At 41.0% G+C, this 27,034-nt stretch overlaps 1 protein-coding gene across 10 annotated transcripts in view; it reads left to right on the top strand.

Annotated features, from left to right (window-relative positions):
* Ctnna3 (catenin alpha 3) overlaps positions 1-27,034 on the top strand; it is a 1,515,753-nt gene that overhangs the window by 345,012 nt on the left and 1,143,707 nt on the right. The window contains exon 2 of one of the 10 annotated variants that reach the window (XM_076557111.1): positions 49-199. The exons of the other annotated variants lie outside the window; for them this stretch is intronic. Within the exon in view, the coding sequence (XP_076413226.1) occupies positions 197-199 (3 nt within the window). The 5' untranslated portion in view covers positions 49-196. The remainder of the gene's footprint in view (positions 1-48; positions 200-27,034) is intronic. 10 annotated transcript variants of the gene reach the window in all.

The following is a 27,034-nucleotide window of genomic DNA, read 5'->3' as shown; positions in this document are numbered from 1 at the left end:
AAGCCGGGGCCAACTGACAATTGGTAATTAGAGAGCATTGGTTTTCAGAGTGTGCCTTACTCGGGTAAAATACACAGGCCCTTCTGCATCTTCTGTTGCTGAATAAAAGTCACCTGCCTGGGGAAGATCATGAATTCTGGAGTCAGGAGGATTCATCTGTGTAGTGAAGCTAGACTTGTCCACCATAGGACTGTGAATGGTGAGGATAGACCTCATACATCTTATCTATAGTTAATTTAAAAATTTTAACTGAGTAACTTGATAGAAGAGGTTTTCCTTAACCACGGGAAGGCTGTGGCCATAAGAAGATGAGAAACCCAGTTTTGAACAAGTTGAGGAATTTATCAGGCCTTCAAGTATGACATCAATGAATGCTGGCGATTCTAGCCCAGCAAGGAGACTCCTGAGTGGGAGGTAACATAGTGGGATGCTTAAGGGTAAAAATTCTAAAGCCTTCATTCTTTTGTTTATAGTCCAGCTGTGGCACTTGCTATATTTGTGACCTTGGGAACAATATTTATAGACCTCTATTGTCCTGCTTACAAATGTTCCAATAGCAACAGCACAGTGTTATCAGGTTAAATGAATTCATAATACAGGTGTGGTTGTTCAGAGCAATGCATAGTTAACATTCAGTTTTGGAAGCAGATTTTTCCATAATAAAAATATTTATAATTAAAATTTCTAAAGTTTTACTGATAACCAAAAAACTTATATAATGCCCATATTGTTCTTTCAACTTCATTGTAAATTCATTAAATAATTAATACTTTTAAGTTTAAAATAGCTTTCTCTTTAATTGCATGTCTTTAAATAGGGTCTTCATTTCTAATCTGATATGATTAGCAGTATTATAGTATATTATTATATTCATGTGAAAATGCATAAAATATCTAGTTATATGCAGAGTTTAGGAACTCTTGTCTGATAAGGTAAGAAAAAATGAATAGAAACTAATAATCTCCCATCACGCAATGTTCACTCTTTGTAATGAACACACTATTGTCTTGTGTGTTAAAAGCATATCTTTTTTTTCCATTTTTCTTTATTAAGAAATTTTGTACTCACTCTACATACCACCCACAGATCCCATCTCCTTCCTCATCCCACCCCCCAGCCCTCCCTCCCAAGCCACCCCACATCCCTACATCCCCCAAATCAAGGTCTCCCATGGGGAGTCAGCAGAGCCCGGCACACTGAGCCTAGGCAGGTCCAAGCCCCTTCCCACTGCACCAAGGCTGCGCATGGCATCACACCACTGACACTGGGCTCCCAAAAGCCTGCCCATGCACCAGGGATGGATCTCGATCCCCCTGTCTGGGTGCTCCCTAAACAGTTCAAGCCAAACAACTGTTTTCCATATCCAGAGGGCCTAGTCCAGTCCCATGGGGGCTCTACAGCCACTAGTCTACAGTTCATGGGCTTCCACCAGTGTGACTGGTCATGTCTGTACGTCTTCCCATCATGGTCTCGAGGTCCCCCGCCTGCAGAATCCCTCCTCTCTCTCATCAATTGGATTCCCGGAGCTCAGCCTGGCGCCTGGCCAGGGATCTCTGCATCTGCCTCCATCAGTCACTGGACAAGGGCTCTGTGATGGCAGTTAGGGTATTCACTAGACCAGTCACCAGAGTAGACCAGTCCAGGCACCCTCCGGACCACTGCCAGCACTCCCAGGTATTCAAAGCATATCTTGATGTCTTGACTTTCAAGACTGAAAATCTCCTTTTCTAAGATCAGTCACAGATAATAGAAGGTAGCGGCTAGATGCCAGTAAACTGATAGACTCTCTCTCTCTATATATATATATATATATATATATATATATATATATATATATATATATAAAAGAAAAAAGAAAACTTGGGGACCAGAATGCATGGGAAACTCAATTGTAATTTGAAAAGCTTGGGGGAGTTAATCAGTTATTCTATACCAGGTAGTAAGGGAAGTGGTGTGACTACCGATAAACACATAATATGTTCATTTACTGGAGGAGGGAGCAATTAGAGGTCATGGGAAGTTTTAGTCCTGTGTATCTTGTCCTTACCCCTTCCAAACACTGTCCTTTCTAAAATATATCCACATTCTTTTGAAACCTTGTCACTCTGGTCACCTAATATTCTTAGTGACACTGTCAGCCTCCCCGAAGCAGTCTGTAAGTCACACACCTGCTCTTAGAGGCATTTTATCTCAGCTACCAGAGGCTGTGGTGGCCTGAGGAGTCACTGCCTTTCCCAAGGGTACCAGCTGTTCAATGTCCTTGATTCCTGCTCCTGTCTGCTGGCTCCTGCTGTTTTCACCCCTTGGAGGCCAGACTTCTTCAACTAACGAACTTGGGTGGTGGAGACGGAGAGCTGAGTTGGAGGCCTTTAGCCTTGATTGGGGAGTTATAAGGTTTCACAGGTTTCCTTCACTGGCATCCCACACCAGTGCTTGGGTTTATAATATGACCTAGAATGTGACCAGACTGGTTTATAATGTGACCTAGACCAGTGTGCTTTTCTGCTGAGGAAGGCTGGTTTCTTGACTTTCTTAAAAAATAATAATGAAAAAAACAAAACAAAACAGTTGAACAAGGTCCTGGTTTGTCTTGCAACACAGTAGCTTGAACTGTCTGCTTTGATCTGTACCTCTTCATAAAGGTCAGCTCTGAAATGGCAAGCTTACCCACTGTGGGAAGTCAGGGTATCTGCAGACAAATGATAACTTGGTCTTAATGTGCAAGTCTTCAGCCTGCCATGCTGGTGTGTTTAATCCTGCTGCAGCAGTGGGCACAGAATGTCACATATCCAGTGTGCTTGACTGTCTAGTAGCTAGGAAGCAGGCTTTTAGAGAGATACCTACAGTTGAATCATATCTCTATCTCTATCTATCTATCTATCTATCTATCTATCTATCTATCTATCTATCTATCTATCTGCCATTTGTTGTAGACAATGAACAGGTATTTTGCCTTCTTCATGTCTATTTTCCTTCTAGATAGTTGCGTTCAAAAGAAAGCTGTTGTATTCCACTCTCTACTTTGCACCCCTGTTAAAATAAAAATGGGCCTTTGTGTATGTTCTGCTCCTGAATACATATAATATTTATGCAATATCTTCTATTAAAATGGTTAGCAATCTGTAGATATTACTTGGCAGATGTCTTGAGATATAAAATCTCATCCTTTGGGTTAAGAGTGTTTTTTTTTCCCTCTAAATAAGTGGTCTTTAAAATAAAAATAAAATGTTTCTAGATGACTGAAGTGTTTTAAGATTTATCTATGTTTTAAGTATGTATTTATTTAGATTGCAGGGGGCATACATGTGTATATGCACACACAGAGGCCAGAAGAGAACATCAGGTGTCCTTCTCTATCAGTCTTCACCTTTACTTTGAGGCAGGAGCTCTCCCTGAACCTAGGGCTCTTAGTCTCTTGGCTAGGCTTGAAATCAGCAAACCTCATCGATCCTCTTGTCTCTTCTCCCCTTGGAGCTGGGGTTACTAGTGTGTGTTAGATGCTTGGCTTGTTAAGTAGGTGCTGGGATTTGAACTCTGGTCCTCATGCTCACGCAGCAAGCACTTCTAACTGCTGAGCCGTTTCTCCATCCCCTCCAGCTAAACATTTGACATGAATTGTCATCCACTTGATTATTACAGTATCACCACTGAAGATTTTGTATTTGCTTTACAGAAAATAAATTGAGACTGAAGCTATACATATTGCTCATCAGGAAGCTAGTGGATAGGAGTCTTTCTGATCCCAGAAGAATTTTTAGGTGTGCTTGTACTGAGTTTTCATAGCTAGAACTTAATGCACTCAATCAAAGTTCAGCATAATATATGCTAAGGTTCTTAGTTTATATGAATCATCAGAAAAGTTATAAATGTAACCAAAGTCTTTCTGGTGGATTAAACACTGTCCACGGCTCATTAAGTAGAAATAGTCTCTATTTGGGAAGTACTTCTTGTAATGGGGTGGAACTTTCCAGAGGAGCAGGCAGGTGGAATTTGTATAGCACATTTTCCAAAGTGTTAAACAGATTTGTGTCCAGAGACGTTCCCACAAAAGACCTCATTTATCCCCAAAGTTTTCCAAATTGATCCTCCACTGAGACATCTTTGGTTTCTCACTTCAGTTTGAGGTGAGTGCTATAAGCAGGAAGCAGCAGAGGCTGGAGAGGAGAAGTCTGGAGAAGGGTCTTTCAAGAGCAGAAGACCTCTTATGACCCATTTACTTCTGAACAAACAGGCAAAAGACCTAAACTACTTTCCTGAGAACCCAATTCTGTCTTAACAACTGAAATTTACCTGTAGTCAAAGATAGGGCTTCAGAACAAAATTCCTGAAAAAAAATATATATCCAAGTTACAAATAATTGCCAAGGCTATCTGAACTAGATAAAACAGAATTTATTGAACATTTACCCCTTTAACAATAATTTTGTGAGTTAAATGGTTGCACTTCATTTTATTTACAGGGAGCTATATTGGTAGAGGATCTGAAATAACCTTTGCTCTATTTTGCTCCTGCAAATATACTACGATGAAATAAATGGATGTAGTAAATACTCTGTTGGGAGCCAGACTCATTAAATGTTTATAGTGTGAAAATGTATCAGAACACTTACTCAACAGCTACCATGCTAAAACTTCTGTTAAATCTTTTATTCTAGGTCATGGCTGGTTGTGGATATGAGACTTGAGATTTATTGGTGGAGAAAATAGAAGCTGAATTAGAACACTGTACAACTTAAATTGATGGATTTATTGGAAAGGCTAGTGTGAATTAATTATTGAGAGTTGCCTCTGCATTTGTGACTGAATGGGAGTTGAGAAGTGTCACATTGTAGATGAATAGAATTTTGAAAATGTCATTAAGCAGGAAACTCTGCCAGGGAAAACTGCATTGAAAACTTGAAGTCCATTAACACATATTTCTCTTGTGTAGAAGGAAAAAAACAAGCATTATAATCATAATAGGAGTTATTTGCATCTGTCTTTTAAGGTGATGATAATGAAGGACACATGTGTAGTTATTTTATTTCCAGAGAAGCTATATTCTTTCTTTTATATATTCCTTTATATGTCATTTTGTATTCATATTATTGATGATTTCATGCATGCATATAATGTGTATTGTCTAAATCTATTTCCATTCTTTACCCTCTAATTCGTGGCCTGTTCCCTGAACCACTTTTCCTTCCCAACTTCATGTGCTCTGTTTTTAAAATCACTGAGTTCCATAGTTCTTCCTCTATGTACCTAGGTGTACATAAAGGTGTACCAGAGCATGGGTAACTTCTAAGAAACCACATCCCTGGAGAAAATGGCACTCCATCCTCCAGCAGCCATCAACTGCCGATAGCTCCACACTAGGGGTGGGACTTCATGAACTTCTCCCCCATCCATGTTGGGATTTTGGCTGGCTAGATTTTGTGTAAGCAGTCATAGCTGCTGTGAGATCATGGGTGCAATGTCCCAGTCAGGTCTAGCAGATAGTGTTTTGTTGCAGACATCCACTACCGCTGGCTCTTACAATCTCTATGCCTCTTCTTCTACAATGTCCCTGAGCCTTGGGAACAGAGGAAACAAGATATAGACATCCCATTTAGAACTGAGAACAGTTTCTTATTCTGTCCTTGTTGACCAGCTGTGGCTCTCTGTATTAATTACCATTTATTGCAGAGAGAAACTTCTTTGATGAGTATTGAAAGGAGCACTAATCTATAGGTATACTATGTGGACATAGGGGGCAGTTTATTACTATTTCCATTGTGTAAAATAGTAGTATTGGGTTCTTCCCTAGGGTGTATGACCTAGCTAGTTATAGATTTTTATTGGGGGGGGGAGGGCAGTTAATGGCATCATGTGGAGTGGTCCTTAAATCCAATCAATAGTGAAATAGTGGTTGGTTACGCCCATAACCTTTGTACCACCATTTCATCAGTGAGTCTATCTTGCCAGATCCATCTACAACTACTGTAGTTTGCAGAGTTCATGGTCGGTGACTACTGATTACTTTTCTCCCTTGCATGAACCTTCCATGAAAGCTAGCCAGCAGGGATAAAGCTTCCAGGTACCAGCCCGATCTCTCTATGTCCTATGATTCAAGTATTCAGTATCTTCAGCAATAAGGTCTTATCATCAGGTTCTGAACAATAACAGAGAGCAATAGAAATAACCTATAATTTTTTGAGAGGTGTTCTATGGGACCCCACTGACCATCAACTGGTAAAAGGTATCCCATATCTGACACTAGGCATTTTTTTTTTTGTGATAGCCTATGTTGACTGGGAGAGGCATTGCCCCTCCATTCTGGGATCGCCCCATTTAAACTCCCTTTACATATGTACTGTATATATTTTAGGAAGCTTCCATAGAGGTGGGTTTTGGTATGGCTTTTCCAAATGTTAGTCATCCCTCCTTATATTCCTTCTACCCATCCCTTCCATCCCCTACCTCACTAAAGCTTTCATGCTCCATTATATGATTTTGTGTAGTCATAGCTCCAGGTGCCTAGAACGATTACACATAGCCGGTGCTAAGTGACTATTAATGAAGTAATAAGCATATGCAAACGTGCCACCTCTCCAAGTGTTATCACAGTGGATGCCATTTTCCTCTTACTCTAATTTTTCTCTTTTCTCCAACTGGAATTAAATATACTTAGTAAGGGATTTAGCTTTAAACTGGGCCATGAATTTATAATGAGGAAACCAAGAAAGTAAACTGAAGTTGTGCTTTGGACAGAATCTTTCTGTAATAAGAGAGCACAAAGAGGAAAAAAAATGCATATCTACGTTCCTTTTTCCAAAGAGCTGCCCATCTTTGGTCTAGGTTCTCTGAGACTTCCAAGATGTGCCACCTTTTATTACAAATGGTAATTTTGGGTGAACACAGTTCTTACTGTCTTACGTTTTCACTTAAATGAAAAGCCAGACCTCTGTCAATTAGATAAGCACTTAGGAAGTCAGGAAGAAAGTGGCTGTCACTCATTTTTCTAGAATTACTTCGTATAATTACTATTTTAAAAAATGTTTTTGTTTCCAGAAATACATCGAATTAAAAGTAATTAAAGTGATGGATAAAATATTTTAAAATACATAGTCCATCTGTTAAGGGATTTTTTTTAAAAGGACATATATAAAGAAATGTCAAATTCACAATAACCCAGCAACAGGATTTGCTGGAAATATGCAGCAATTTATTTGTAGTTAAAGCCTGGGGTTTGAACTTTGAAAGACCAGCTGAGGGTGAAAGATAGAAATGTCCACTGTGTAGAATAGTAGTATTGCATTCTTCTCTAGGGTCTATGACCCAGCTAGTCATAGATTTTTTTTTTGTGGGGGGAGGGCTATTAATGGCATCATGTGGAATGGTCCTTAAATCCAATCAATAGTGGAATAGTGGTTGGTTACACCCATAACATTTGTGCCACCATTCCATCAGTGAGCCTATCTTGCCAGGTCCATCACTATTGCAGTTTGCAGAGTTCATACTTGGTAAGAAGACTATATCACTCTTCTCCCTTGCATGAAAGCTAGCCAGCAGGGATAAAGCTTCCAGGTTGGTACCAGCTTCATTTCTCTATGTTCTATGATTCAAGTATTCAGTATCTTCAGCAAAAAGGTCTGCTAGTTGGAAGACAACATAGGAGAGTGTACTGTCAGCTCGACACTAGCTAGAGTCACCAGAGAGGAAGGAGCCTCAGCTGGGGAAATGCCTCAATGAGATCCAGCTGCAAGGTGGAGGGTCCAGCCCAAACTTGGTGGTGCCCTCCTTCGGCTGCTGGTCCTGGATTCTATAAAAAAGCAGGCTGAGCAAGCCATGGGAAGCAAGCTGGTGAGCAGTGCCCTTTATGGCCTCTGCATCAGCTCCTACCTCCAGGTTCCTGCCCCATTTGAGTTCTTGTCCTGACTTCCTTCAGTGATGAATAGCAATGCTGAAGAAAATAAAGAGAATTATCTTTTTAAACCTGGATATGGTGGCATAGGCCCGTAATCTCAACACGTGGGGATTTGAGGCAGGGGAAAGCCACATTTGAGCCAAGTCTGGCCTAACATAGTGAATCCCATAGTCACAAACAACAAAATATAAGATATATTCACTAACACAGCTAAAGAACCTTCCACACGAGGCAAACAAACCCTTTCCTACACAACCTGCCTTTTGGTCATGGTATTTCATCCCAGCAGTAGAAAGCCCAACTAAGACAGAGACCTTCGTCTTCTGCTTCGAGAAAATCTTGGATGGAGGACTCGATCAATGATGTGGACAACACCATTTGTGGCATTCTGGTTCCCACAGAGGAAAACCTGTAATCATTTGAAAAAAAATCAGAGCCAGCGTTAATTGCTAGGACAGTAAGGCGAGTTCCACATTCCCATTGTACTAGCAGGTATGATGGAAAGAGCCCACTTGGTGAGAGCTGATGTCAGTAGGTATAGCTATAAACTATACCTAGTAGGTACAGCATAAAGAGCCCACAGGCCTACACACTGAGTGCCGATGCCACCTGTGGATTAAGACTTGAGTACTGTCTTAGAGAAAGCAGAACTGTTCAGAACCCCAGTCAATCAAAAGCATCTCTGGAGAGCCAAGACAAAGAATTTCCTTCATTTGAGCTATTGACTTTATTTTTATTCTTTAATGCAAATAGTTTGTAACTACTTCTAATGTTGGTCAAAGAATTGTGTAAAGAATTCTGATCAGCAATGAAATGAATTCTGAGAGAGGGGTGACAATCACCATTGCCTGTTATGGAATCTACTGAATAATAAATAGTATTGCCTCAAAAAAAAAAAAAAAAGACAGAGATCTTTACAAGAAGCTGGTAGTCCTTAAGGTTTGATCATCTCGCTGGTTGAGTGAGGAAAATGCTAGCCCTTATGGCAGGGAAGAGTCAGAAAACTTGACTAGCTTAGCCTTGGCTCCGGGTAGTACAGAGGATCACACTCACACATCCAACCGCCCTGCCCCCCGCCCCAACTCCGAAGAACAGAATGCACCTGGAAATTTTCTAAGCAGGATCCTATCCTTATGTGGACTTTGGGTCAGAATTTATATTATCTGCGTAGCCTCTTAAACCTCAGCAGAAAATCTAATTTAAAGTTGTCCTATCTCGGTAATACCTCAAGGGACCTGGCAGAAGCAAACTCAGACTCATACTGAACTTTATGCCCAGTCTTCAAAAAATTCTAATACATCCCTGAAGAAGATAAGTTCTAATAACACACAAATAAAGTGAGCCATTGCGAGCGACATTGACAAAAGGAGCGGACCGCAGAGAAAGCCCTTTCCATTACAGACACAGAGATCACAAGACGCTGACTATAAATTAGTTGTGTTAACTATACACGATTCTCCCATTTATTTATCACAACTATAAATGTGCTGAAGGAACAAAAGAATTAAAAAACTGAGCAGACCGTGTTACCTAAAATGAAAAATACAATTAGGATTATTAAGTTGATTAGGCCAAATATGATCAGGTAGAGGATTAGTATCTCTGAAAGGTATTTGACAATGCTGCTTAGAATTTCCCACAGAATCAGAAATAAAAAAATATTTTGGGAAAAAAAGTTAATATACAAGATGGTACAGCAGGTTAAAAATATTCTAATTTGAAGTCCAGAAGAAAGAAACAAAGAATCTTCTAGAACAGTGGTTTTCAACCTTCCTAATGCTGTGATTCTCTAATACAGTTTTATGTAGTGATGATCCCCAACCATAAAATTAATTTAATTGCTACTTCAGAACAGCAATTTTGCTACTGTTATGAATCATGATGTAAATATCTGAAATGTGACCCCCCCCAAAGTAGTCACGACCCACAAGTTGAGAACCACTGTTCTAGAACTTACAGAAGATACCAGTATCCATATCTAATACACATTATAAGCACCAAGCACAACATTAATAAAGAAATGTACATTTCTACAGATTATAGTGAAACTGAAAGAATTTTCTTTTTAAACGTGGATATGGTGGCATAGGCCTGTAATCTCAACACTTAGGGATCTGAAGCAGGAGAAAGCCACATTTGAGCCAAGTCTGGCCTAACGTAGCGAATCCCTGTCACAAACAACAAAATAGAAATATATTCACTAACACAGCTAAATAAAGCTGGCACTGCTATGTCAACATTTGTAAAAACAAATAGCTAATTTAATTAATCAAGGGGTTTGTATCAGTTCCATTTCGTCATTACAACCCAATACTTCACAGAAGCAACTTGAGAAAATATCTATTCTTGTTTAGGTTTCTGATATTTCAGACTGCCGTGGCAGAAGGAGTATGATGGAACAGAGCAGTTTTCATCATGGCAGCCAGGAGGCAGAGTAGAAAGGTGAGGGCAAGAGATAACCCACAAAGACATGTTTCCAGTGACCTCCTTCCACGCCCCTCCCCCACCAATGCTGCTGTCACCTTATGAATCTATCCAATAGACCAGAGACCCAGGACATGATCATCTCTGGAGGATCCATCACAGACATGCTTAGAGGTGCACTCCACTAATCAGCCAGGTGTTTCTCAGTCCGATCCAGTTGACGGTCAAGATTAACCCTCACCAGGTTGTAACACGCTTTTATCAATGATGCATGGGGAATTATCAAAAATGAGCTGTTGCTAAGCTGATGACTTGCAATGAACTAGCATTTTACAGGCAATTTAGGAAGGTATTGCGGTGATACTTGAAATTGTCTCATTATTTGGATCCTCTTTGAAAAACATCTATATATCTTCTGGCTCATGAGCAATTATGAAAACAAAAACAAAAAAACCTAAGTGGGGAAATAGTGAAACTCTAACACAGACTTGAGGGATATACTTAGAGGGAAATGTATCCCCCATGATGCTTATGGCTGGGAAGAAGAGAGGCTCAAACTATAACCTGTGCTGATAAAAATGTAATTTAGATGAAATGGAAGAATTCCCAGGAAAACAGGACTTACCCATAGACGCTTGATGTTAAAGAATTACATAGAATCAGTTTTTACTCAAAGCAGGCACCTTTGCAGTACACCACCCTTCTGGGGTATGTAAACATATTTCCACGGCAGTGGGATGGGAAAGGTTAAGGAAAAACCTCTCCAGTTCGCTGTGTGAAGTTGGAAAATCCAGTACCAGCCAATTCTGTATTGGTTACATAATGAGGGACATTTGCATACTAACCCAATACTGGAAATAAAATACAAAATCCTAAGCAGATTTGAGTGTTTTACCTTTATTCTTTAAAAGACAGTCATTGTGACAGTCATTTCACAAAGGTGATTCCAGTTCATCACTAGAATATCTACTGACACGATTCAGCACACTAACCAATCACCAGAGAGAAGTACATTACCTCATAGATCAAGAAAACATCTGAAAACCTCAATATAATTAAAGCGTCTAGAAAGCACAGGCAGAAGTGAATTTTCCTAAATTGATAAAGGATTTCCATAAAATTCTATGGTAAAGTACAATCTTAAATCTAAGTTGTTGTCAGTATTCTCCTTAAGATTAGAAAGGAGACTGTAAAGTACAAAAATGAATAAAGTTTGTGATGTATTTAGCACGAATAATAACAATATAGAGCTTTACCAAAGAGGGTCAGAAATGTGTGAGTCCACACAGTATTTTTGCCCTTATGTTAAGGCTAACAAAGCAAACATATACTTTTAATAGAACTGGTAAGTTCCATTAAACTTAATGGTAAACTTATGGCAAGCTGTAAGAGAAGGAATCGAAGGGTTCACGTACAATCAGAAGTGGAGGGAATGGGGAAGGATTAAAGCTACTGAGCATATTCCTTTTCTGAAGCCAGGTTGATACTGTATGCTGTATTATCACTGTGTTTTATTCATATCTCTTTACAAATGACATACTTAATTATATTTAATAAAATGTGGTAAAGAGGGGTAAGTCTGAGCATAGATGAAGCAACATTGTTAGTGTCCATGTGAGGTACTGAGCTGGTACTTGGACTTTACATTTTTGTAGTGCTCCATGTTTACCTGTCCACTTTGTTAGTATCAGATTGTTCTGTACAGTCCAGAGAAAAGAAACCATACACTTGACAGAGACGTCAGCTACTCACTTGCCACGTTGTCTAACTTGCATGAGGTCAAATGAATAGGAATTAGGAGTTAATAACTTGGATTGATTTCTCATGGTCTCCCACACCAATTGCTCTTTCCAAATAATAGCCCGTCTGACAAATGATGGAATATTATATCTTGAGTTTGATACATTTATTTACTTATGCAGTATCTTTCCCTTGTAGATGATGAGTTATATGAATGGGGGATTGGTATTTTATTCATATTTATATTACTCACAGTCTAGCATGGTATTGAGTACCTAATAATTGCTTATAGTACATTTGTTGAAAAGATAATGAATAGCTGATATTCAAGAACCTGGTGAGATTTTAATACATGTAATAAATATTTACCTAATCAGGATGGACAAGATCTCCTTTATCTTGATGATTAAAAATGGAAGGGATTAAGTGCCTTGTAAATAAAATACATGCATACTCAAAGCTAGCAGACCTAATTTGCTCCTGGCCTCTTGGGAATATTAGGCACATGCTGTAGTATTATGGAAAATGAACCTACCATCAAGCTTAGATAAATCTCTCAATTGGCTAGTGGTAAAAATGATAATTTTCCCTCCCAAACTTAAGAAAAATAAAACAGTTTTTAAAAAGAAATCCTTAAAAAAAGAGAGGACAGAAAAAAAATACCCTCCAAACAAATTCTCATGAAGTGTTTGTATCATGAGTTTTGTGGCATCCTGTTCATCATCAATACTGATTATATATCTCTTCTTTTTCCATTTTGTCCTGTGCCTTATTGATGTGATAAACAGTATCTAACCCTAGGAATTGAATATGTGCTCCATAGCTAAGAATAATCAGTACACTGCCTAAAATAACAGGTGAATGGACCAAGGAGTGGGTCTTTCTATGTTGAGAAGTCCTTTTACATGCAGTTATCTGCATACAATTGACACCACATGAAGGCACAGTGTGCATACAGTAGTGAACAGTTCTCGGAGGTTAGCATGAGTTCTGTGCATATGATTTCCCGTGGTACAGTCTCTGCCATACCAATAGGAGCCATGCAAATTAATCGTGCAAATAAGGCAGACGTGATCAGAGAACTAAGGCTCAAATAAGAGGCCTTGACAGCACGTTTTGTAAATGTAGTTTATTTTGAATCAACTAGTGATCAGCATCCCCATCCACCTTTGCTTTTATTCAAAGGAAAACAATGCTCTCTATCTTTATGATAGGAGTAGGTTTATAATCTGGATCCAGACACTGGAAAGAGTTAGGCTCCTATCTTCCCACAGCACTGGAAGACTGGGACATTACCTTTTCTTTTGATAGTTACATTTCAAAGGGATGGCTCTAGGGCCCCTGAGAAAGACATTCCAGGATTTGCATATATTTCCAAGAATAGGGAAAGAATTACAATGGCAAGTTTTCTAAAATCAAGGCTAAAAAAGAGAATGGTGGTGCCTTTGGGACTGGCTTTTTCCTCTTTTTGCCTTAGAGAAATTCTTTTCTTATTCTCTGTCTCTGTCTCTGTCTGTCTCTGCCTCTCCTCTCCCCCCTCTCTCTTTGCCCTTCCCCCCATAAAGAAACAAACTGTTCTTTGGGTATTATCCCAGAGGTGGTCTTTCCTAAGCAAGGGTGGGTATAATGGATGTGGGATGGAGTCTGTCTATTGATTGCACATTCCAAGGCTCTCCTATAGCAAGGAACAATTAGGTGAGGCTTTATGGAAGGGAACCAAGCAAGATCCTAAATGATGGGAGGATTTGGATCAAATATTTAATGACTTTTCATAGTTATGTAAAAGGGATTATATAAACTCTGAGGTCTTTAAAAACGTTAAGTACTTATCACTTGAGTAGGTAAAAACAAGGACAAAGTAAGATTATTCAATTCCAAGTGAATCCTTAGCTACTAGAAACTCTTCACACAAGAGCACACTACTAGGGATGGACAGCAGAACAGGATGAGGGTCAGAATTTCTGGATACTGTCTCACTGGCTTCATGGGTCAGTACATCCTGGTTCAGGAACTTACTCACTGAGCTTTCCTATTTGCAGTGACTAAGGCATTTCAGATGTGTCTGCTGACAGGCACTTTGAGGTCAGAGATTAGCTCTATAATTTTCTTCTAACAAAAGCCTGTTTCCTTCATAAGGAAATCAAATTTCTAAGTTCATATTTTCCTCTGTCAGAGAGAGGACTAAATTTCTCTTTTCCAGCAGTAATGAAATTACATTGGCAGATTACTCCCATTAACACTCTATGACAGTTAGCCACAGCAGGAAAGCGGCCGCTAACCAGGTTTGGAAAGCACATTTTGGAACCATGCCAAATGACAGACTCACAAATTTGAGCTTTATTAATACAGACTATTTGATTAGGACCAGAACAAAATCAAAGAGATGCTGCAGAAAGATTAAACAGTTATACTGTGCGGACTGTTCTGCAAGGATGGAGGAAGGCAAAAAAAAAAAAAAAATCAAGAAAGTTTGGTAATATTCCACATAAAAGGTAATAGGGACCACGCCAAACACAGCTGAAAATGGAAAGGAAGCTATAAATAAGGACTGGTAGCTGTTGCACACCCCAAAGGGAACGAGGGAAGAAGTGGGCCATATAAGCGTAGATGTCAGGAGGAGATGTTCATAAAGGAATCGTGACATCTCGCCACTGGTGGTGCAATGAGGTGAGGAGATGGTAGGTGATATAAAACAAAGAAAATGCTGTTTAGTACCTGGCCATTCCAGTGTGTGTGTGTGTGTGTGTGTGTGTGTGTGTGTGTGTGTGTGCGCGCGCGCCGCGCGCGCGCACATGTATACATGTTATGTAAACTAAATTAAGCAATTTACCATTTCCATAATTATTCATGGTGATTAAGGAAATAATTAAAATCACTCTAAATAGACTCCAGGAATAAGAGGCTTTCTAGTTTCCAGTACAGTTTCCCATGTACCTCCCTCCCACTGATGTAAAAACCGGAACTCTCATCTTGAAGCAGATGCAATAGCTTATTCTGGAGCAAAATATGAGTGGCCATGGCCCAGGAACAGAGATTCAGTCACTCCATATCCTGCATTCAAACATGGTGACAGTTTCATGAAGGTTTTTATAGAAGCAGAACAAAGAAAACCATAAATCAAGAGACTTTTCAAGTCCATCGGTAGAAACACTAGGTAGGTAGGTTGCAGAGAAGTGGAGAAATGCTTAGCTCATAGCCTCAGATGATGTCTGGTGGCATTCTTAGCCTTTTGGTTGGTAGAAACTGGGGACCTGATTGTATATTCTTTTTTGTTTTTTGGGGGGTTTTGTTTGTTTGGTTTTTTTCGAGACAGGGTTTCTCTGTGTAGCTTTGTGCCTTTCCTGGATCTTGCTCTGTAGACCAGGCTGGCCTCGAACTCACAAAGATCCGCCTGGCTCTGCCTCCTGAGTGCTGGGATTAAAGGCGTGCGCCACCACCGCCTGGCTTGTGATTGCATATTCTGAAGGGTTCACCTATGGTCTAAAGATGCTAGGTCACACACAGAGGAGGGCAATCAATGGCTATCAAGGATAAAGATGACTTAAGATGGTTTCACTCTGGACTTGCAACATTCCAATCTCTCAATATCATTGAATTCCTCATCAGCAAATCAGCCTTTGTAGTTATAGCTTCTTTCCAGGAATTCTCCTTCATGCCTTTTTTTAATATCTGTAGATAACATAAAGTCAGATTATCACGAAGCCTTTGGAAGGTTACATTTACTATATAAGTGAGTGTGATATCCTGACTGTAGCTGTCCTGTGTCCTAGCAGTAACCAAGGTATCATAAAGGGATACTGTGCCCTTCCTTCAAAACAGTGGTCCCTAAGAAACAGAAATTTCCTCCAGAGATGCAAGCTGGAAAAAGCCAAAGCCTGATGCCAGCCAAAGTGGGAGCTTGTCTCCTAGAAATAGGTTTGGCCATTTGTCAGACCACTTGATGGGAGAGACTGGAGCAGAGCTGATGATGCGTGGGACCGTCCCTTGATCAGGACTGCCTAGTTATGTATAGCTCGTCTTCTCTATTCCAACCTAAACCTCATGGCAGTGCCCAGAAAATGGACTTGGGGATGGTCCCCTGACCTCTTCATCCCTTTTATCATTGTGACCACGCCGAGTCCTCCTCTGCTTTAGTGTTCGCTGTTTCTTTAGGTGTCCTACTGAGGGGGGAGTAACTGAACTATCTTTTTAGAGTTAGGGTCGAGGCTCTGACCCTAACTTTTGTGGCATGCATAGTTAATTATAACCACTGTTATCTAGTTTCTTCTGTCTAGAACACTTTTAAAAAACCTAACATGGTCTGTCTCGTGAATAACACACTTGGTTTGGAATGGATTGGTGATGTTGGAGAAATGTTCAGGGGATAAGCTGAAACCAAGAAAAATCAAGTCCATGAGCTGCCAAACCATTTCTTACATTAAAAAATGCTGGGCATGGTAGTGCACGCCATTAACCCTATCACTTGAGAGGTAGAGGCAAGTGGATCTCTGTGAGTTTGAGGTTGACCTGGGCTACATAACGAGTTCTAGGATGGCCAGTGTTATGTAGAAAGACCCTATCTCCACGCCCCCTCCCAAAATCCAGAATAATTCTTGGTGGTGTTCAATCATGCAAGTTCCAGCTTGGCTTTTTGGGAATCTATTTTTTACTTTCTTCAATGTATGAAGAGCAGTGCCTTTTAGAGATGTTTGCTTGAGGACATTAGTGTCTGATAAAATCTAGCTAGTATCATGGGTCATAGGATAACACCAGCCTTTGTTTCTCCAGATGTTGAATAAAAATTTATAATCATGTGTTACATTGTGATCAAAGTACTCCTAGAGTCTAGCACCCACAGATTTTGTTAGAGGCAAGGGTTCATGGCTAAGTTTTGGATTTTGGGTTGACTAAATCTAGCCCCAGATTTATCACTTTTAAACGCCCCTTGTGCATTTTAATATCTAGAGTCAACAGCATTGGTAGGCAATTACATTTTGAACCCCAGTTAAGTTTTATGCCATCATAATGAGTGGAGCTTCCAAGTGTGATCTCCGAGTCTAGTCTCTGTAAATTCTCAAGAGAAACTGTTTGGTAAAGGTAGCCACTGTGAAGAAAATACAACCAGGAGCTTGTCACACTGAGTCACTCTGCGGCAAAATGTGTTTTTCCCCCTTTATCTGTGTACACACGTTCAGTGTGTGAGTACACATTTCTCATGTTTCCTTTAAAGATTCAGGGCTTCTTTGTTCATGGATAAGTGTGAGAGTCACACAGCTAGTCACACCAGTTACAGGAAGGTGCCTTCGGTGTGGTTCATCTGATGTCACTGCCTTGAAATTCTGAATGCATCTAAATTCTTGAAAAAAGGTGTGTGTGTGTGTGTGTGTGTGTGTGTGTGTGTGTGTGTGTGTGTGTGTTCATGTATACATGCACAGGCACACACATACATATCATCATCATCATCATCATCATCATCATCATCATCATCATGCCATAGAATGCATGTGGAGATCAGAAGACAGATTTGGAGAGCTGATTCTTGCCTTCTTTCTTGTTGAGACAGGATCTTTCTTCCTCCACCTCTTCCTGTTGTGCTGTGTACTCCAAGTTAGCTGGTTTAGGAACTTCTGGCTTTTTCCCTGCCCCGTGCCTCCCATCTCACTACAGGCATACTGGGATTGCCGATGGTTTTTATGTGGACTCCGAGTGTTGAACTGAGGTTGTCAGGCCTGTGTGGCTAGCGCCTTCATACCACTGTGCCATCTCCCTGGCCCCTAGATGCCTTTGGAAAAGGAATCTCACATTTGTATTTCACATGGAGCTCCTGGAATTGTGTACATGCTCCTGGAAAATTCTTTGTCCATTTTCAGGTTGACTTTCACCCTGCTTGGTGCCCATCACATGATACAAGCTCCACTTTCATCCTGTCAGATGCAGGATAGAATTTCAATTAGAGAGAAGCCTGTTAGCTGAGGTTATTACTGACATCTAAGAGGTTTGGACTGCGAACAAGTTATATGTTCACAGAATTTCAGTGTTGTTAGCCAGGAATGACCACTTGAATTTAAATGATTGATTTTGCAGACAGAATTAAAAAGAGCAAGGACCAAAGCCTCAGAGCAAAGGGAGTGGGAGGGGGAGAAAGGAAGCAATGAGTAGACTTGAGGTTCCTGCCAACTCTGGCTGACTCTTCTCCAAACCTACTGTAAGCCAATCAACTGACATATGTTATGTCCTGCAGATGGAAAAGCAGCCCGTGTAAATGTATAGAGTGCAGATGCAAAGACCCGCTGTGCATCTGTTGGAAGTTATATTTGGTAAGCAGCCTGCCAGTGTCTATGGGGTTTGAAGAAAGGCAGTTACACTGTGGGAGGTAGATTAACCTTATTTGTATCACATGGAAACCTTGTGGTCTCTAGAAGGCATAGTTTTTTTTTTTTTAACGTTTTTAAATTATTATTTTAAAAATTACGTGCACACATATATACCTGTGTGGGGGTATGCACATATTAGTGCAGGTGCTCATGGAGATCCACAGAGGGAGCTGGATCCCTTGTTACTGAAAAACAGGCAGTTTTGAACTGCCAGTGAGTGCTGGGAGTTGAGCATAGGTCCTCTGCAAGAGTAGTGCATGCTTTTAACTCCTGCACCATCTCTGCAGCCTCATAGGTCCTCCTGGAATGCAGTCTTTCACATTGCTATCATAGGCATGTGGATGTTGAATCATCCTACAAGTAAGTGTGCCAGCAGCCAGGGATAGTTGCACAGCCCCATGTGTTGCTCCCAGCAGTGAGAAGTGCTCTTAATTATTTTATGGACCCAACTCAGGTAAAATTGTGTCCTTGGCTTTGGTGCAGAAATGAAATACAACTGGAATGTATTAAAAGTAGAAGAATTGCAGGGAATAATGAAGTGCACATGGGTGTATGGGTGTGGGCTTCTTAAAGAGAGAGTTGCTGCTTAATGAAATACATTCTGTGTGTGTGTGTGTGTGTGTGTGTGTGTGGTGTGTGTGTATACACATGTACATGTAAGTATTTGGAGGTCAGAAGTTAACATTGTCTTACTTGAATACGTTCCACCTCACTCTTAATTGAAATTCTATCCTGCATCTAGGTTTGTACAAGGTGTGGGAGGACTTGTCTTACTGTAAGTGGGGTTTCTGATGAGAGTCCTAAAACACTGCTGGGAAGGGAAAGGCCTTAGGCAGATGTTGTGAATTATATTAGAATTCTTGATTCTTCACACCGAGAGAGGCTTCGGATAGACTGCCAGGTGAGGGGCTCTGTTTCCTTCCCACTTTCCTGTCATTTTCCCTGTCTTTCTAGCCCATTGCAAAGGCACAGTCAGAACTATAGTAACAGGGTAGACAGAGTACAAAAAGACACAGCCAAGAGGCGTGTGCCCCAGTGCCAGGAGCATTGGTCTAGGTTAGTTGACTTCTCATGAACAATCAAGATAAGACATGTCATGCTAAAGGCAGTGATGATAGTCTGTTCTGGTCAATATTTTCTAATAGTGATGACTTGAATATTTCTGATTTAAACATAAGACAAATTGTTTGCAATAAGGTATAAGGTATATGGTGCTTATTTCATAATTATTGAGCAGGTGAATACAAAGGATGTCTGTGACCTCTCTTTAGATGCCAGAAAGATTTATGAGCAAAAAGCAATAGGCTGAGTATTAATTGTCTGCCTGGTCCATGGCCTGTGGGCATCTCAGAGGACTTGAACTATCAAGAGACATCTAAGCAAATGAAAGTGTAAGAGCATGTTGATTTGATGCAAACTTCTATTTCCTGGCCTTTATTGTGTGTGCAGTCGGAGATGGGTTCAGTTTACCTAATGTAAGCAACCTATAATCTGCCAAGAAGATTATTCAGAAGTCCTCATGTTTAGAGGAAGAATTATAATTAATACTGATGTAGAGGCTATATTGGCGAAGAATCCCAACTTTGGAGAGATTTATCTTTTCTTGGGGAAGTAGCACACTGCCTTGATTTCTTCTAAAAGTCTTTTTCCTTTGGGAATTTGTATGTGCTACTGTTCTCAGAAATAGTTAGGTTCATATATTTCAGTATGTACTTTGACATTTTTTCCCTGCCTGATTTTCAAATGTGGAATAGGAGGTGTCTTATTCACTTTCTGTTGTTAGGATAAAATACCTGAGGCTGGGTAATAATTTTAATTCATTAATTAATTAATTAGTTTAATTTTACATCCTGACCAGTTTCCCCTCTCTCCTCCCCTCCCAGTCCCTCCCCCACCCCATCGCCATCCACTCTTCCTCTGTTTCTATAATTTTTTAAAAGGAGGTTTCTTTTGGTTTCAGGCACAAGAGCAAAGTACTGTCTTTTCCTTAGTTTTTGGAGATAATCTTCTTGTGGAAAGGCAAGGATGGGAAGAGATTTTAAGGTAGAGGAGGAAAGAGGCCAGGGGAGAGGAGGAAAAGGGGAGGGGCATGAGCAGGAGGAAGAGAAATGGGGCAAGGAGGAGGGAGAGGAGAGGAGGTCACAGGGCAGGAAGGGAGCACAGAGAAGAGCTTTCTCCCCAGTCTCCTTCTGACACAAGAACTCACTCCTGTTAGAAAAGCACAAATCCTACCCCCCAAAGGCCCAATCACAGGCTGCCTCACCTCTCAACATGGCACCATGGGCACTAAACTCCAAAGCTGGTTTTGGGGGGGACAAGTTATACCTAAACCGTTGCAGTAGGAAAATCCAAAGCTAAGCTGAAAATCTTTTGACTACAGAAGACAATCAGCCCGTTCTTTCCTACACGAGTTTCCAGGGTACCCAAGATGGCGCTCCAGTAGCTCTCCTGATAAACGTACCTGCTCGTCTCTAGACAAGGCATTCCTGTTAAGACCTGGTGTTGGCTTTCATCCTCAGATTCCCTTTCCCTTCATCTGCAAGGGAAAAAGGGAAAAGGGAGAAAGGTTCCATATCACACTTTTGACCAGCAGTCATAATGGTAAATTTGTTATTGATTGATTGATTGATTATACCCTGATTGGAAAGTCTAGAATGGAGTCCACTGATATAATTTCCTTCGACAGGATTATATATGGTTAAAGCACACCATCTACACTCAAATAACACCACACTGCATCAAATAAGTGTCTACTTGAGGAGTGATTTCATTGAGTAGACCATGCATTAATTTCATTTTTAATATTGTTCTGCACACCGTTTGTCAAAGCTGTGAGAGTATGGTGAAAACTTAGGAAGATGTTTATTGGATACTGCCTGAAGAGCCAATGGCTTTTTAAAAACTTTTTATTGATTCATGGATTTCATATCATGCATCCAGGTCCCATTCATCTCCCCGTGCCTTCGTATCTGCCTTCTGCCCTTGTGACCTCCCCCCAAAGTAAAATAAAATAAAATTTAAAAGAAAGGAAAAAAATGTAAAAAAATTCTTGTGGTGGAAGCTGTAGTGTGGCCCAGTGAGTCACACAGTTTACCCTTTAGTTCATACATCTTTACTTGGAAGTGTTTGTTTCAATGAGTCATTGGTCTACCTTGACGCCTCTGCTTCTGCTACACTATCAATACTGGGTCCTAACTGGACTCCTCTTGGACATCCTGTTGTTGCCCTGTGTCCTGGAGATCCCACAGTTTTGGATCTGCAGGATCAGACCTTTCATCTGATCCAATAGTTCATAGATGAGGTGGATATTGGGGTGGGCCAACTCATAGCCCTGGTTCTGGACCTGGGTGGTACTGGGCTGGTTAGACTGCCAGCTCTCCCTCATCCTCACCTCCAGGGCGAGCTCTCCAGCATTGCCCTAGCCAGCTCACGCTATGCAGTAAGCAGCAAAGGGAGGGGGCAGTTCTTCTGCTCTCATGCCCTTGAGAAGGGGGCTCACCTGCACCCACACCGCCAGGGCCAGCTCTACTGTGCTGCCCGGGCAAAGTGCAGGGCCCACTCTTCTGAGTGCTGCAGATGGTGAGGGGTGGGAACCAGTTCTCTGGCCTGCCACAGTGTGGGGGGGAAGGAGTGGGAGTGGGCATCCTTTCCCTCACCCATGCCATCATGTGGTAGAGGAGGGGCGGCAGGTTCAGCTGTCCTTTTCTCATGCCCTCAGGGCCAGCTCACCCGCACCCCCACCAACAAGGTCAGCTCTACTATGCTACCCGGGCAAGGTGCAGCAGGGCCTGCTAACCTGAGTGCTGCCTCTGGGGAGGGACAGGGCCCTGCTGGCCCTGCTGTCACGACCCCAGGGCCAGCTCCCCCACCTGTAGCAGATAGTGAGGGTCAGAGCCAATTCTGGGCAGCCCTCTCCTTTTGGCCTTCGGTGGTGACAGGAGCTAGGGAGATCAACACAGACCACTGCCTCAGCAGGGCCATGGACCCAGACCTGGCCCTTGGCAGCAGCCCAGGCCCGGATGTCACCATGGCCCCTGGTGGCCAGAACTTGACACAAAAACCTTAAGCAATGTGTTTTTTTTTTTTCCCCAGTCTTTTTGTTTTTTATTTTGCATTTGAAATTTTTACCTTTTAAAAAAATTTATAATTAATTTAATTTTACATATTAGCCACAGATTTCCCTGTCCTCCCTCCTCCCGCCCTCCCCCCCACCCTCGCCCCCAATCCACCCCCCATTCCCACCTCCTCCAAGGCAAGGACTCCCCTGGGGAATCCTTGGTAGATTCAGTTGAGGCAGGTCCAGTCTCCTCCTCCTTTTACCTAGGCTGAGCAAAGTGTCCCAGCATAGGCCCCAGGTTCCAAACAGCCAGCTCATACACTAAAGATAGGTTCTGGTCCTACTGCCTGAGGGCCTCCTAATCGACTGTCTCACTTATCCAGAGGGCCTGATCCAGTTCCATGGGGGCTCCACAGCTATTGGTTCATAGTTTATGTGTTTCCGCTAGCTTGGCTAATGTTTTTAACTTAACCAGGCTCAACTTCTAAAAGACTTTAAAAAATTACATTTATGTGTGTGTGTGTGTGTGTGTGTGTTGTGTTGTGTTGTGTGTGTGTGTGTGGTGTGGTGTGTGTGTGTGTGTGTGTGGTGTGGTGTGTGGTGTGTGTGTGTGGTGTGGTGTGTGTGTGGTGTGTGTGTGTGTGTGTGTGTGTGTGGTGTGGTGTGTGGTGTGTGTGTGGTGTGTGGTGTGTGTGTGTGTGGTGTGGTGTGTGTGTGTGTGGTGTGGTGTGTGTGTGTATGGTGTGTGGTGTGGTGTGTGTGTGTGTGGGGGGGTGTGGTGTGTGGTGTGTGTGTGGTGTGTGTGTGGGGGGGTGTGTGGTGTGTGGTGTGTGCATGTGTGTGCACGCACACGCATGCGTGCACACGTGCCATAGTGCACCGGAGAAGGTCAGAGAATAACCTGTGGGAGTCACTTCTCCTAACACCACGTGGCTGTTGAACTCAGGTCCCTGGACTTGGTGGCAAGCACCTTCACTCACTGAACCCTTGTGCTGACCCCTTTCAAAGATCTTTTCTGTCTCTGCTTTCCCTTTCTCTCAGAACCCTCTTGACTCTCCTTCTGCCCCTTCCTCCCCTTTAGTCATTTTGTTTTGCATATTTTCTCCTCTCCCTTCCCTTTATTTCCCCCTTGCCTCCCCCACCATGCTCTCTTTCCTTCCTAATTAAAATGGAAAAAAATGTAAATCAGACTGAAAAAGTCCCAGTGGAAAAATAAAGGTTCTTTGGTAAAATTGCCAAAAGACAATACAAGCAAGTAGGCAATATAAAGAATTTAGCCCTGGCTTAATAACTTCTCTGGCCAACTTTTGAATGTGCCTGAAAAGCAAGAAAGATATGAACAGTGGTTGTTTCCAACCCCGATGATTTTGCCAAAGCTGGTCTTAATGTCAAACGTGTACGATCCAGTGACTGACATCTCCAGCCACACACATGCATCCTGTGAGGTTGTGAAATGGAGCAGGATGAGATGAATATTGGTTTTGGTAATAATCTCTACTTTTCCTTTCAGAATATTTTCCCTCTGGATACATGTTCTGCCTTTCACACTGATGCGCACTATCTTTATACTATAGTTGACTGGCTTTTTTAGTCTCTATTTGGGTCTGAACTCATGTCCTCATGCTCCATCAGCAAGCCCTCTTATCCACTGAACCATCTTGGCAGCCCCTGAGAAAGGGCACTTTCATCTATAACACATCACCCTTTGCAAGTATAGATGCAGGCAGTTGTTTTGTGCCACAGGACAGGTTTCCTAAGTAACACAGGACAGATCAGAAGTACCAAGCTCCTTTGTGTGTGGCTCGAGCATCATCACTGCCCAATGTCATCAAGTTTCATCCAGTAAAGTTTGCCAGAGATGAGACAGCAAAAGAATCTCGTGCTTGAAAATGAAAATGAAAATCGACAGTCACTAGTCATATGTGGATATTTACACTTGAAGTTAATCATTATTAAACAAAACCTAGAAATCACTTTTCATCTGTACCAGCCTTGACTGTTCTAGCCATATCAAACCATGGTCAATATAGAAAATCTCATCATTACAGGAAGAACTTTTAGACAGTGCTCTAGAGTCTATCTAATCTATCTATCTATCTATCTATCTATCTATCTATCTATCTATCTATCTATCTATCTATCTACCTACCTATCTATCTATCTATCATCTATCTATCTATCTATCTATCTATCTATCTATCTATCTATCTATCTATCTATCTATCTATCTCTATCTCCTATCATCTTTATCTATATCTATCATCTAATTATTTATCATTATCTATCTATCTATCTACCTATCTATCTATCTACCTATCTATCTATCTATCTATCTATCTATCTATCTATCTATCTATCTATCTATCTATCATCTATCTATCTATCATCTATCTATCTATCATCTATCCATCCATCTATATGCCTGTATGCACACACACACACACACACACACACACACACACACACACACACACACACACATTTATATATTAGAGTCAATATGGCCTCATTCAGATTGTGTTATTTTACCAAGACAGCAAGCATAGCTTCATGTGGAATCTAAAATCATGATTCTTAGTGGCACTTTTAGGCTAATGCTTGCAATTTTATTCTTAGCCCTGTTAGCTAGAAATATTTGAGTTAATTTATATTTAATGGTACATTCTTCTCCAGAAAAAGAACAGGTTTTAAAACTCTTATCAGGCCAAGGACATTTTTAGTTGGTTATTTGGTTACGATTTCAAATTATTCAGAATCTCCAGTCTTTAAACAGTAGCACTCTAGAGGATATGGGGAAATGTTAAGAATCACATCAAGAGCATCACAGAGATGCCTTTTCATTTTGGCTTGCTTTTTTGAGACAGAACCATCCTATGCAGCCAAGTAGGACCTAGAAACTGTGATCCTCTTGCCTCAGTCTCTGGAGTGTTGAGATTACAGGCAGGAGCCAGCCACCACACCCGGCTCTGACAGACAATTTCTTGAGAAATTGTCACCTCCTGGCAGTTATGTTCCTTCTCATCATTCTTCAAGGGATTGTGGGACAGACTTGGCCTTTAGAGTTCCACAGTTATGAAGTACAGCTGTGCCAATGGTGGCCACATTTCCTTTCTCTCTTCTGCTCTGCACATTCCACCCAGGAGTCCAGGGCTTGTACTTAACCTGCTCTATCTCTCAAGGGAGGTAATTACTGAGAAAAGTGTAAGGTAGAGTCAAACAAAATAGAGTGCCAATGCGATTATTTGGTTTTTTTCCTCCCCCAACCCCCTGTGTCTTTTCTCTCCATCTTCCTTGATGAGGTGCTTTCTGGGGAACTCTGCATCCACAGCTCCTGGAAATATCAGTAACGATTCGAGCGTTTGCTCACATTTTACAGGGTTGTATTCAGTTAGGCTTTACGTCACTAGAATTCATGGCTAGAGACAATGAGGGTGACATTAATAGTGATATTTAAAAAAGAGACATATTATGTTTTCACTGCACATAAAACCTATGATATAAAATATTTGGATGTAAAAAAGTATTTACTCTGACATCAGTATAAACAGAATAAGTTAATCACCATTTCTTATATATTTTAAAATAGACCACTATGGAGAAGGACCAAATCTGTAAAACATGCTCCAAATAGATCATCTGCACCGAAACCTTAATTTGCTCCTTTATTGAAATGTATCACTTCAGTCTGCAGCATCATGGTGATAATATGCAGTCCAACAACCCAGCTGACAGTTCAGAGTGCTGGGTTATAATCCGATGTAGAGAAGCTTTAGAAAAAGGAGAATCCATCAAGGCCCATTTTGTTCTCACCGTCCCCAGACAAAACCAGGAAGAATTCCCGATGTGATATTTTACATAGACCAGGCTGCTGGACTCTGGCAGAACTATCCTAAAATGTTACTTATCTTCTGTGAAATGAACTACATGGCTGAAGTGTCAATCAGCACCCTGATGTAACTGCTCTCACAGCTCCTTGTTTCGTTCAAATGGTCTACGTTCATCCTATTGAGGGGGGAAAATTAAAGGAATTTATGTGTGTAATTTCCATTGAAAGTATATTGATTATCTCTCAGATATTTTCTATTTTTCTATCATGCTAATTTATACAGAGGTAAATGTAAGCCATGTATCTTTTAATTTATGACTGAAACAAGTAGTTAAACTTGTGTGGGCATGTTACACTAATTGACCAAGGTACTCTATGAAATGAGTGCTGATCATCTTGCTGATTTATAGGTTTTTACTCACCTTTTGCCTCCACTTACATTTTGTATAGTTGAACTGTCCATTCTTTAGATTAAATGGAAATGCACTAAAGGAAGGACTATTCCATGCCCAGGAGAGTCTGTGAGTCTTCTCAGTACCATTTTCTGTTGGTAATCAGAGGGAGAAATTTTATTCCATTTTTATAACTCATTCTGAAGATTGATAATGTAGTTGTGAGGGGAGCATTATTTATGCTACGTGCTTATTATTTCTGCTGCTCCCAACTTGAAGCATAGCGTGTGTTTTTCTGAAGAATGTTGGTACTTGATTATAATCATAGCTGCATCTCTTTTGATAGGCAATTTCA

The sequence above is a fragment of the Peromyscus maniculatus genome, chromosome 21 (genome assembly GCF_049852395.1).
Source record: "Peromyscus maniculatus bairdii isolate BWxNUB_F1_BW_parent chromosome 21, HU_Pman_BW_mat_3.1, whole genome shotgun sequence".
NCBI classification, from domain to species: Eukaryota; Metazoa; Chordata; class Mammalia; order Rodentia; family Cricetidae; genus Peromyscus; species Peromyscus maniculatus.
The sequence above is the reverse complement of the archived record's forward strand: the minus strand, read 5'-3'. Positions and strand labels throughout refer to the sequence as shown.